This window comes from Balaenoptera acutorostrata, chromosome 15 (assembly GCF_949987535.1).
Source record: "Balaenoptera acutorostrata chromosome 15, mBalAcu1.1, whole genome shotgun sequence".
Lineage (NCBI taxonomy): Eukaryota > Metazoa > Chordata > Mammalia > Artiodactyla > Balaenopteridae > Balaenoptera > Balaenoptera acutorostrata.
In genome coordinates this window covers 65,959,954-65,973,434 of record NC_080078.1, presented here as the reverse complement: position 1 = coordinate 65,973,434, position 13,481 = coordinate 65,959,954, and the positions used below count along the sequence as shown (strand labels likewise).

General features: G+C 40.1%; 1 protein-coding gene across 2 annotated transcripts in view; it reads left to right on the top strand.

Annotated features, from left to right (window-relative positions):
• Positions 1 to 13,481, top strand: part of LOC103020194 (ubiquinol-cytochrome-c reductase complex assembly factor 1) — a 96,916-nt gene that overhangs the window by 46,940 nt on the left and 36,495 nt on the right. For both annotated transcript variants that reach the window (XM_007193228.2, XM_007193227.3), the window contains one exon: positions 7,587 to 7,695. In XM_007193228.2, the coding sequence (XP_007193290.1) occupies positions 7,587 to 7,695 (109 nt within the window). The remainder of the gene's footprint in view (positions 1 to 7,586; positions 7,696 to 13,481) is intronic.

Below are 13,481 nucleotides of genomic sequence, written 5' to 3'. Positions count from 1 at the left end.
CAGCAGTTCTGATGTAGCTGTAGGGCTTTCGAGCTCATGCTGGATTCCAGCAGCTCCAGACCTGCTGTATATGGTGAGCCCGGGCCATGTGCACATCCTCTCTCTGCCTCCCCCAGCCAGAGTCGCTCTGTTTAAACACACACACACACACACACACGTAGCTTTTTGCCCAAACCAAAGGCCTGTGCAGCATCATTTTACCAACATTGCACAACCTAAGAGCACTGGTACCTGCTCCCCAGGAGCTTGTTCGTTATAGTGGATCTGACAAGCAGGCCACAGGCCAGGTGTAGCTCTTGGAGGAGGCTCTCTGTCAGGTGAGATGGCTTAAGGAAGTGCCTTGCCCCACTTGTCTGTTTGCCCACAGACTGTCCTGTGGCCCCCATGCTCCCCACATAAAGGGTAGGCTTGGTGGGGAGGGAGTTTAGGAAACCAGGTGGAGATAGCCATGCACACAGCCCCAGGAAAGGGTCAGCATGCCAGCTCACAAATAAATAAACTTATTCATTAGCACACTGCTGAGACTTGAGTGTGGCCATGTCAGCTCTGCTTTCTTGGCCCCAGCCGGTGGCGGAGTAAGGGAAACAGGCTACGTGAAAGTCCCTTTGGGATTCCTTCATAGCAGCCAGAGTGACACACCTGCCCAAGTGCCCACTAGTCTTCATTGAATTCAAAATCAGATCCTCTCTGAGCGGCTTATAAACTACCATGAGGGAGAAACAAGGCCAAAACACAACTGGCATTGTCAGAAGGCCCAAGCCGAGCAAGTGAGACAGGATGCTGAGAGCTGCCAGGACATGGCAGGAGGTCAGAGTCAGGAATAACAAGAATTCTTCCCTCCCAGATTTGGGCAGAGAGGAGAAAAGCGTGGCTAGGAAACTCTCCTTCCTTTGAACTCTGCAGGCAGTGTTGTTGTTTTCCTCCGAGTCTGACCTAGCAGGAAGAGGCCCTTGGAGCTGTGCTGTCACAGGATGGGGGAGCAGTCAATACTGACACTGCCCTGAGAGGCACTGTGGCTTGAGGCAGAGAGGGGGAGCCCAGGCTTCACTCCAGCTCCCCTCTCCTTCACTGAGCAACCTTTAGGTACTTAACCTCCTCAGAGTGTCAGTTTTCTTTCCTGTGAAATGGGGACAGTTATACTTAGATGGTGATGTACATTGAAAGAGGTGGTGAGTGAAAATGCATCTTACAGTGACAAGTCTCATATTAGAGGACTTAATAAATGGTAATAATCATTATTACTATTTGCCATAAGGCAAAATTTACATCTTAGCCCTTTATATTTTGAGACTCCTAGTGAATGAGTCTTTCTTCCCTTTCCCCCTGTCTTTTAGATATTAGAGAACCATCAGACTAGGGTTTGAGCACTCCTTTTTTTCTTTACTTTGCTAACTGGGTTATTTGCTTTCCTTATATGTAAAAGAGATCAGTATTATTTATGAGGCACTGGAATCACTGAGAGACAAGGACAGTACTGTGAAGCTCAAAACCTCAATAATAAACTGTGGGTTAACAGCATCATCAAACTCGGGAGGGGCAACCGGAATTGCTCCTAAACAGAGAGTAGTTTATGCATAGATTAAGTCTATACTCGGAGTAGGTACTAAATAGATACTTGTTAAATGAATGATTAAATTGATTATTTAATACAAGAATTTAAAAATTACTAGATTGTCTCTTTCTAAAAAGACTAAAAAATAGACTTTATTTTTTAGAGCAGTTTTAGGTTTGAGTGGAATATTGTCTCTTTTTAAAGTTTCTTTTGCATTCTTAAGGGCAATTTTTATTATGTTTTAGCATTGAAGTCTCCCCTCTCCCCCTTCCCCTTCCCCCCAGAACAGCTCTGAAATTATGAAGTTTAATCAGTAGCAAAATGTAACTTGACCTCTCAACATTTAATTTAAGCATTTATTATGAGGAATGCATCCATGATGTAAATTGAAGTAGAGCTGTCCTGATCTTTTATTTAAACCTAGTATTCTCAATTGTGGAGTAGTTTACTTAATGACTCAAACATATTGTATGGGCAGAGCCTGTGACACGTGTTGGCTTTGTTTTGTAGTGGGTACCAGGACCATCAAATCTTTTTTGTTTACCATTTTGAACTTGTTTTACTCATTTTCTTTTCACCTTCCAACATACTTTAACCTATTCTGGATCATTCAGGAGGTCCTGATAACTCTTTTTCTAAAAAAAAAAAAAAATTTATTTATTTATTTGGCTGTGCTGGGTCTTAGTTGCTGCGTGCCGGATCTAGTTCCCTGACCAGGGATCGAACCAGGGCCCCATGCATTCAGAGCACGGAGTCTTAACCACTGGACCACCAAGGAAGTCCCGGTTCTGGTAACTCTTAACTGTATTTTGCCAGGCTGCCTTCTTTGAGTTGTACTCGTAGCTATAGCCTCCCTGTTGAACTGCTGTTGTGTTTGTTTTAAATACATTTTTAGGTTCTTTCCTTTTAGTCTGCCAGCAGTTACTTTTTGCTGTTGTAGGTGTGTTTGCCCCAGGTTAGCCAGTCTTTTCCCTTCTGATATTTTATTTCTAATATGATGCTAGTTTTGAAACTTAAATTATTGCCCTTGTGAGGATTAAATGAAAAACAAGGTAAATGGATTCTGGAAGGTTCGTTCTAGTCATTAAAGAGGCAGAAAAACAGTATAACTCTGGGATCAGATTATTAGGGTTCAGATCTCAGCTTTGACACTTACGTTTTGTAACTCTGGGCAAGTTACTTCTCTAAGACTCAGTTTCCTCAACTATAAAGTGGGGACAGTAAGAATACCAGCCTCCTATAGTTGTTGTAAGGATTAAATGAAATAATGTATCTGAATCACTTAGCACAGTGCCTGGCACATAGTTGTGTTAGCTGTTAATTGCAGCACTTGTCCATTTTTGCTATTAAAGGGTTGTTTTTGCTTTCTTCCTATTTCTTAGTCTTATTAGAATAGGAAAAAATTGCCAGATAAGCTGAATTCAGCCTAGATCAGATGTTACCCTAACAACTGCTAAATAAATTACTACAACTCTGTTATCCTAAAAAGGGTCTCACTGGGGTGACTGTAGTATCTGTGGATGAAACACAGAGTTGGAATTGAGATTTCTTCACCACCATCCTTCTGTAACAGATTGTTTTTTCAACGTAAGAAAAGTGTATGTAGAATGCTACCATTGTGGGAAATGCGGAGAAAAGGGAAGCTATTATTTATGTAAAAAGAGTACATATACACTAAGTTGGTATATATATAGATTACATGTGGAAGGTTTCCTAAGAAGCTGCTAACTGTGGTTGCCTTAGGGAGAGGAACCTGGTGATTGGGAGATGTGGGTAGGAAGAGGACTTAATGTTTTTTTTAACATGTGCATGTATTATCTATTCAAAACATTTACTAAACAAAGAAAGGAATAGACTGAACTTGTAGGCTTCAAGGTTAGGTACCCTAAGAATTGACCTTCAGCTTGATCTGGACATTCCAGGCAGCTGACTGTCTAAGATGTGGGCCCCAGCCTTCAGCTATGCTTTTTCCTTGAAGAGGACAAACACAAAAGTTCTTCACAACAAGACGACTTTTCTGTCCTTAACTACCTAGAGAATTTGATTCACAAATTCAGGACAAAAATAAGTTGAGCCTTTAGTTAGCTGAGTTTGGTGATGGTGGATGAATGGACAGCCCTGTGGATCAGAATCTTATTTTCCCAGTAGAACTCATGGTTATCTTCAGTACACTTCCTGTTGATGAGAAGACTGATTGTTTTGATTTTATAACTTTAACTATGTGAGATGAAATTTACTGTAGAACTTTATATTTGATAATGTTTTCAAATTGTCATCAATTGTCTACTGAACTAATTAGGTACGGTGTTTTAGGAATAATTAGAATTTGCCCTTCTTTCATTTATCAGGCTTGAATTTATATTTTTTAAACTCTTAGTATCAGCAAAATTAGGTGCAGGTTGCAGCAAACTTTGCTGTTGCATTTCTCTCACAAGGTAGATGCACACTTAATTTAAATTTCTGGATCAGACAATTGTGAATACCATAGTTCTACTGAAGTAAATATTCACCAAATTTGTCATTTTTCAGCCTTGGAAAGAAAGGGTTTCCAGCTGGGAAGAAAGAAAGGGTTAACTTCTGAGAGACTTATCTGTTCTTAAAGCCAAGGTCTTATTACACCCCTAATCTTATTACACCCCTTCTTCCTGAAAAACATTCAGTGGCTCTCCTTTGTCTACTGAGTGAAGTCCAGACTTTTAGCATGACATTTTAAAGCCCTTCATGACCTTTCTGGCATATTTTTCTGTTTCCTATACTTCCCTTCCACAAAATCTAGGTATTGTCCCATCCATGTGCTGAGCTTTCCACGGCCCTGTCTTTGCTCATAATGTTCCACCTGCTGGAAATTCTCTTTATCTTTTATCTGTCCAACTGCAGCTCACCTTTCCAAGCCCCAGGTACAATGTTTCATTTTCCATGAAGCTTTCCCTGATCCCACTCAGCCAAGAGTAATCCTCTCAAACTCCATTGCACTTTGTGTTCCTCTTGGACGGGTACTTACTGCGTTCTCTCTTAGGGCTCTTGTCTCCCCTAAGGAGACTAACTGCTCCTTGGAAGCTGGGCTCTTGTTAACCATCACTCTAATCTCCACACAGTAGGAACTCAATTTATGTCCACTGAGTGAATTTAGTGTCAGTCAGCATCTTGAAAGTATCTTCAATTTGCTTTACCTTTTCAACCCAGATAACCATTTGACTGTAAGCGCTATAAAACAAACTGGTCTGAAACAAAAAACGCTTCACTCCATGTTGATATAGTTAGTAAGTTTATGGTCTGAGAAAATCTGTGCCTTTTAAACCTCAGAGGGCAGGTGTATTAACAAGCTACAGAATTTTCATATAAATGAAGAATTCCATTACCTCACTATTGCTGTTGATGAATTGGCCTCTGACGACACTTAAGCATCAAAACACAGCGTCTTTTCAGGTGGAGAGGCTAACTTTGGTTAACTTTAAGAAAAATCTTATGAAAAAGGACTGTTGAACTTTCCCCAGTTTGTTTCTGCCTTGGAATATGCTCTATATCATATAAAGTGGCCAAGTCTTTTTCCATGACCTGTTTTTATTGTCACAAAGTGTTATTTCTTAGGCACTAACTGGGTTCAGAGGTTACAAATTTAGAATCACAGCATCAGCAAATCCCGAGGTTGGAAGGGACTTTAGAGATCGTGTAAGTCAGCCTTCCGTCAGATAGATAGCTGAGTTGCAAATTCTCTACTTTTTGAGGTCATCCATTACATTATTCAAATCTTCAGAAACTCCCCTATTAGAAAGTTTTTACTTTCAACATTCAATGTTGAGTAGTTTTTCTCCCTCTGTGACCCACCCATTAGTTCTGATTCTACCTTTTGGATAAACAGTCTAATCACTTTTCTGCAATATTTAAGGCAACTGTCCTGTTTTTCTCCAGGTTAAATATCTTCTGATCTTACAACTCTTCCTCTTGTCTCTTAAAATATAATGTTCAAAACTGTCGACAGTATTCCAAGTAGAGTCTGACGTGCGCTGAATAGAACAGAAATCTCACGTTGTACATGAAGATATTATATTTGCATTACTGTTTCTAAAATCACATTAATTTGGGGGGCAACCATATCATCTCCTTGACTCCCCTTCAGTGTATACTGTCAACGTAAGCCTGTAAGGCTTTTTTCACACATAGGTGGGCATGACTCACCAATCCTGTACCTCCACAGCTGTTCTTTTAGACCCAAGTGCAGGACCTTAGATTTATCCCTGTTAGATTTAGCCCATTGAAACAGTCTGTTGAAGTATTTTTGGTTCATGGTTGGGTCATCCAACATATTTGTCTTCCTGCCCAGCTTCTTGCAATCTACAAATGCTACAAATTTGTTAAGTACGTTTTCTTTTCTCCATCTTAGTCATTAACAGAGATGTTGAGGCAGGCCAGGCTGGAATCATTCCATTGGACCTTACTATTGCTAGTAGATTTAAATGGGCAGGATTAATTGTGTATGGAGATAGAATTGTCGGTTTAGACTGAATACTCCATAATTATAGTAGGAGTTGTCTTTTAGGTGAGTAGTCCTATTGTAGCTGCTTAATAACTATTTAACAAGAGATAATAGAAATACGTATGGTCATAAGAATGAGATTAGGAACTAGCTTGGAAAGTTGGTGACCCTGTTTATATTCTTATGTATAATTAAATATAATATTGTATTTATTAATTAATAAAACATAATATAATTCTTACATTCTTATGTAAGGTCTTAAGCAGAGGGCATTCTGGACTGATTAGAGGCAATGTGGTTTAGGGGAAAGAGCCCTAAACTTGGCCCTGAGATGTTTTATTCATTTATTTATTCAGAAAATATATATTGAGTGCATACTATACTTAAGCCCTAGATATACAGTGATTTAAAAAAACCCAGAAAAACCCAGACTTGATGTCTGCCTTCAATGGAACTTACATTCTAATGGGGGAAACAATTTGATAATTATACAGATGAAATCATAATACTTTCTGTCATCTATATTCTGGATGGGTACTATCCAACAGAAATATAATGCAAGTCACACATTTAAAAGTTGCTAGTAGCTCCATTTAAAAAAGTGAAAAGGGGCTTCCCTGGTGGCGCAGTGGTTGAGAATCTGCCTGCTAATGCAGGAAACACGGGTTCGAGCCCTGGTCTGGGAAGATCCCACATGCCGCGGAGCAACTAGGCCCGTGAGCCACAACTACTGAGCCTGCGCGTCTGGAGCCTGTGCTCCGCAACAAGAGAGGCCACAATAGTGAGAGGCCCGTGCACCGCGATGAAGAGTGGCCCCCACTTGCCACAACTGGAGAAAGCCATAGCACAAAAACGAAGACCCAACATAGCAATCAATCAATCAATCAATAAAGAAATCTTAAAAAAAAAAAAAAGTGAAAAGAAAAAAATGAAACTAATTTTAATTATAGGTTTTCTTTAACTCAATATACCTGATAATATTTCAACATGTAAGCAATGTAAAAAATTTGAGATATTTATATTCTTTTTTCCTGAACTGGATCTTTGACATCTTAAACTTATACCACATCTCAGTTTGAACTAGCCATATTTAAGGTGTTCAATAGCCACATGTAGCTAGTGGCTTCCATATGGGACAGCTCAGTACTATACCCACCTTTATAGACTGCTCTGTGGCGTTGGGCAAATCATCTTCCTTCTTTAGAACTCCTGTTTTCATCAGTAAAATGAAGGATTCAGACTTACCTTTAAACAACTAAAAGTGGTCCCTTTCATGTATGAGGGAGCCTTCTGAGGTGCTCTAAATAATCTATGTCTTGATGTGAGTGGTACTTACATGGGTGTATATTATATGTAAAAATTCATCAAGCTGTACACTTAAGATTTATGTACTTTTCAGTGTCTATGTTATAGCTCAATAAAAGATTTTTTTTAATCACTTCTAGTTTTTTGATTCTGTGCCCTTTGATAAAATCACTCAGATGAGCTGACTTTCAGTGGAAATGTGTGATATGAAAAATGCAAACAGCCAGTAACTCTTTATGTCTTCTTCCCACCCAGGATGTGTCTAGTCCGAATGAAGCAGGAAGGCCGGAGTGGGAAATACATGTGTCGTATCATAGTTCATTTTATGTGGGAGGATGTTGAGCAGCGTGGCAGAATCATGGGGGTAAGTGAGTGCTATCAGATTCTGGTCCTGGAAAACTCCAATGAGGGATTGCCTGACTTGAGTTGAAGTTTTATCTGTTCTAGAATGGCCTGATGTCAAGTGGTAATTCACCTAGAGTCACTTCTGCCTCTATGAAGACTGGCATGCTACAGACACTTTATTTATGTATTTGCACACATTATCATGATTTGTCAATGTGAGTACATCCTGTGTACGGAGATGGGATTATTAAGTCCAAATCATGGTGATAGGAGAGATGGATTTGGTGAACAGATAAAATCAAATAATAATAATCCAGTTTTAGGACACTTTGCCTTTGATACCAGTTCAGTGTGTCAGTTCACAATTAGTTTGGATGGAAAGACCTTGGCATGGGGCCTGCACTGTCCTCAAGAACTTAAAAACAAGCTTCTTGATCACTGACAACCTAGAATACTTCGGCAAGGTATCTACTGAAAAGGTACATTAGTATATTTAATAACCTGAGAAAGGAGAATATGTAGTATGTATATAACAGAGTAGAAAACCAAAACCAAAACATTAGGATACAATTGGTTATATAAATAGTAATCTCTTCCTTTGTGTATATTGTGTATTTTGTGTATCTAGACCGTGTTTTAGTAGATTGTAGTTCCTTGTTTTTTCCCATATCATTGCCTCCTAGCTTGGGAGCATCTAAAGCCAAACCATCAGACAGGGTCACAAAATGGGTTAACTTGGTTTCTTTCATTACAGCGCAAAGTTCTGTGGTTTTGCGTGTATATATTTTATCATATATGATATCATCCTCTATGCACTTAAATGCAACTTTTTTTTTACTCAACAGTATATCTTGGAGATCTTTCCATGCTGCATGGGAATTAAGTGGGAGATCTCCCATGTCTTACTTTTATCTACTATAATTATTTTCACACACTTCCTATGTTATTGTCTGATGGTATCATGTGCTCACTCTATGTGTGAAATTATAGTCTTTGAGACTAAATCATGGAAATGATGGTTGCCTACTGAGAATCTGGATTGAGGGTATTTTCAGATTCTCATGACTTTGGAGGAAATGCGTATATAGAAAGCACAGTAGACATGGGTTCATCTTTAGATAGTTTCACTGACATTTACATGCCTTTCTCTGGGACAGCAGACCATTAGCATTTCTGTTTATTCTAAGAAGATGATAGCATATTTCAAAGTTTTAGCTGCTGTCATCATCATCTTCGTCATTATAATCATGTGTTTTGGAGTCAGTATTCACCTGTCTTTGTAATTACACTCTTTGCTTCCTTCTTCATTTTTCTCACTGTCATATCTTACTGCTGTTTAGCTGCCCAGAGTGGGATCAGCGGTCTTCAAGCTATTCATCCAGCTGAGTGTTCCACATGCCCTCAAGTACTTACTACCCAACTCTGTGGCAGCTCACAGTGGATATACAGTAGTGCTGGCAGTCTCAAATCATCCCATTTAATGATGACCAATGATACCCCCTGGCCAGCCAAAGCCTCGGCTGACTGCCATGCAGTTACACAGTAGTTCTTCTATGAGTTAGTCTGTTTTCTTATCACTGTTGATTAAACTCTGCTGGAAGTGGGACCACTAGAGCCATGTAGACCACAGCTGTCCCCAACCTGAATAGCTTAATGAGTCATAGGTTGTCAATTCCTGGACCACAGGAACCTTTTACTCTACCCCACCTCCACCCCCAAACGAATTTCCTTTGGGACCTACATATATATATATCTCCATCACAAGGTTCAGCTATTTGAACCTTCTCCCATGTTACTTTATAATGTCCCTTCTACTTGACTGTATGCTTTATAAAGGCAGGAAACCTGTCTTATCCAGTTTTTTGTTTACACAGTAAACATTGGATAAATAAATACTTGTTGAATGAATGAATAAATTGAACTTCAGCCTCTGAAATTCTGTTTTAAAGCCAACTTATTTGTCAGATAGATCATACTCGGTTTATTAGTCTCTGGTCCAGGTGTACATCAATGCAGTCCTGCAGGAATTAGCCTTTCTTTTTTTTTTCTCCCATTTTATCCAACCATTTTTTTCTATCTCAATTGTTCTACATATGATGCTGTCCTATAGAGAAGTGTGTTAGACCAGCATTTCTCAAACTTTAATGAGCCTACAGTTCACCTGGGGATCTTGTTAAAATACAAATTCTGATTCAGTAGGTTTTTGGTGAGACCAGAGAGTCTACATTTCTAAAAAGCTTTGGGTGATGCCAATTCCACTGGTGGGACTGGGTGGGGGAGGGGCAACCACACGTTGAATAGCAGGGTTTCAGATGATCCATAATGCTCCCCAAGTATAGACTCTTAAATTTGTCTTCGTGAACAGAAATGCCAAGCTCAAGTTTAGTTACAAAGACTATAAATAAAAGATGATTTAAAAATAATAGAGGGGGGCCTTCCCTGGTGGCGCAGTGGTTGAGAATCTGTCTGCTAATGCAGGGGACACGGGTTCGAGCCCTGGTCTGGGAAGATCCCACATGCCACGGAGCAGCTGGGCCCGTGAGCCACAGCTACTGAGCCTGCGCGTCTGGAGCCTGTGCCCCGCAACGGGAGGGGCCGCGATAGTGAAAGGCCCGCGCACCGCGATGAAGAGCGGTCCCCGCACCGCGATGAAGTGTGGCCCCCACTTGCCGCAACTAGAGAAAGCCCTCGCACGAACCGAAGACCCAACACAGCCAAAAATAAATAAATAAATAAATAAAGTAGCTATAAAATTAAAAAAAAAAAATAATAATAATAGAGGGACTTCCCTGGTGGCTCAGTGGTTAAGAATCTGCCTGGCAATGCAGGGGACACGGGTTCGATCCCTGATCTGGGAAGATCCCACATGCCGCGGAGCAACTAAGCTGGTGCGCCACAACTACTGAGCCCGCGCACCTAGAGCCCGTGCTCCGCGAGCAACAAGAGAAGCCACCACAGTGAGAAGGCTGCGCACCACAATGAAGAGTAGCCTCCGCTCGCCGCAACTAGAGAAACCCCGCACGCAGCAATGAAGACCCAACACAGCCAATAAATAAATAAATAAATAAATTTATAAAAAATAATAGAGATTTGAAAGAGTTGGGGAATTAATATTATTACGTTTCTGTTATAACTGATTTGCTCCTCCCTTTCCAACCTCATGCTATAAACAGACACCCTTTATACAGGCAAGAAAATTATGTATTAGCCACTTCTAAGTTGTGAGTGTGACTGTGTGTGTGTAGAGGGGACCTCAGTCTTTGGCATTTGTACAACCTAAAGAAATGAGAAGGTTAGGCTGGAGAAGAATGGCATGTGGCTGGAGAAGAGTAGCAGCCAGAGGGAGCCAGTCTGGCCTGGTACTGACCCTGGCTGGCAAGTCTTTTCTCTTCCCCTTGCTTCAGTTTCTTGGTTAAAAAAAAAAAAACTTGGGGGGCGGGTAGCTACATGATTTCCAAGTTTCTTTTCAGCTTTGAAAACCTATGATGTGAAGGTGGTAATTTGCAAATCTATTTCTGTGTTATTTGGCATCTTTAAGAAAACTCATATAAAAAGTAGAATTTATAAGACTGATCAATGTAGTGGTGATTTTTCTTATGCCAAAGAATTCTTAGAGGCCATTACTTTACTTGAGTGGATTTGCGTGGGGAAGATTGAGAATGTGAATTAATAACACATTAGAAATTTGGATCAAGAAATCCTTTGAAATTAGAGTTCCAGTCTCATTTGGTGGGAAAATTTTCGCTTTCCAAAAATTTGCTTTTTATCAGCTTTTTAGGAGCCCAACTATTGTGAAAAATATGGCAGCCTCATATATCATCAGTGAAGCTGGTATAAAAAGTAAGTGTTAAATTTGAGGTTACAAAAATCACATCAATAATTTAGAGTGTTCTGACTTAAAAAAAAACATTATTTGGGATTTAAACATATAAATTAGCTGTGGAAATAAAGTTCATTATATCACCTCATCTGGTCTTGTTTTATTTCATTAACTGGTTCTTAAAAACTTTTGTGAGCTGAGTTGCAGCTGAAGAGGTTGGAGACCATTTTTCCTTGGGCCCTTGCCTCACTCCTGAGTGTTGGTAAGAGTAGAGAACTAAGACTTGACACAGCTGTAAAAACAGACAGCGCCTTTGGCCTCAGCACTTTCTCCTGGTGCAGGCAGATTTCAGATGTAAATTTCACTTTCTACCTCTCCTACTAATGAAGTAAGTTTTCTTTTGCTGGGTTTGCAGCCAGGTGTGTCCAGTCTTGTTGCTAACTGGAGCGCTTTACTTAATTTTTCCATGTGTGACATTTCAACCAAACTTAAAAAACAAACATAAAAATTAGCTCAAGGCAGTGGCTCAAAGTGTTAATGGTAACCTTAGGCTGGCTAAACGACTTCCTTTCAGTTCTGCCCTGCCAGACATCTCCACCTTGTGGCTTACAATAAGCAGGTTTAAGATTTCCAAACTGTGGAGACAAGGTAGGAGTGGGTGGGGATGGGCTTTAGTTAAGAAATGGCAAGTTTATCTCTGTCAGTGGTCCCTGGCGTGACAGTTGGCTTCAGCAGGATGTCAGGTGATTTCTTGCTCGCTGCTTTTCTGAATAAGGGTGAACCTCCTGTCAGCTCATGGTCTCCTGCTCTCTCTGTAGCAGAGCTGCTTGATGGAATGGTGCAGAGGGCCTGGAAGGAGGTGGAGGAGCTGTGGGCTGAATTGGACTTCTTTGTAAAATTCTACTTTGCTTTTCAGAACTAGCGTTTTGCTTTGTAAAGTCCTCTGATCATACTCCAGACTACCTTTCCAAACTAATTTCTGCAACTCTTCTTGAACCTTAAATATGAGAAACCTCTACACATGTGTCTGGTACATAGGAAGCACTCGGTGAACATCACATTCCATCTTTGCCTCACAGACTTTTCACTGCAGCCAAGCTGAATGTCTTGCGTCTTTTCTCATGTGGTACATATACCTAGATTGCCCTAACATGCCAGCCCCAATTCCTTCATGTCCCTCCACTTCAAATTGGAAGCCAATCCCGGTTTCCCCTAGCTGTAAGTACCTTAATAATTTATCTTTACCCTTCTGGCTTTTACTGTTTCTGTTTTGCATCAGTGTCATTCATGTATTGACTGCCTTCTGGGTGAATTCCAGGGGGGCGGGATCACATGCATCCCTCTTTGTATTCTCCAAAGTGCCAATCATTGCTCCTTGGCTGAATGCGTGCCCGGTAAATATCTGATGAAAGGAGATGGTTCTGGAAGCCCACTATAAGTGTTGGAAAAAGTAGGGTGAGGAGGTATCCTTTTTATTCTGAGGATATTTGTTTGCTCATTAGTCTTAAATATTGGAAGAAAAAGAAATGAGAAATTGTCTCCACTCTCAATTTTTCTTTTTCTTTGTCCATGATTTCTCATCTTCTAGTGGAATTATTTGATTAAAAAGAAACAATTTGTAAATAAGGTACTTTATGTTTCTAAACCAGAAAAGCTTTATATCTATAAAAGGTAGTAGAAATAAGAATTACATGTACTTTAGTTTTTCTGGAAATTTCCTTCCAGACCTCTGTAATTCCATTCCCATCTCTTCCTTCCCCCCACAAAAATCTTCAATCAAACTCCTTTGTTTTACCATGAGGTAAAAATTTTGCTATACTTTGCATCTCTAGGTCAGAATTAAAACTCACTGCCAAAGGTATTGTTTTAAAAGGCAAGGACCACTTTAAGGGTATAGTTTTTGTGGCCAGTAATATGAATGGTGGAGTGTAAATACAGAGCAATCCCATGGGCTCAAAGCTTGTAAGAATACATGTTTGTTTTTC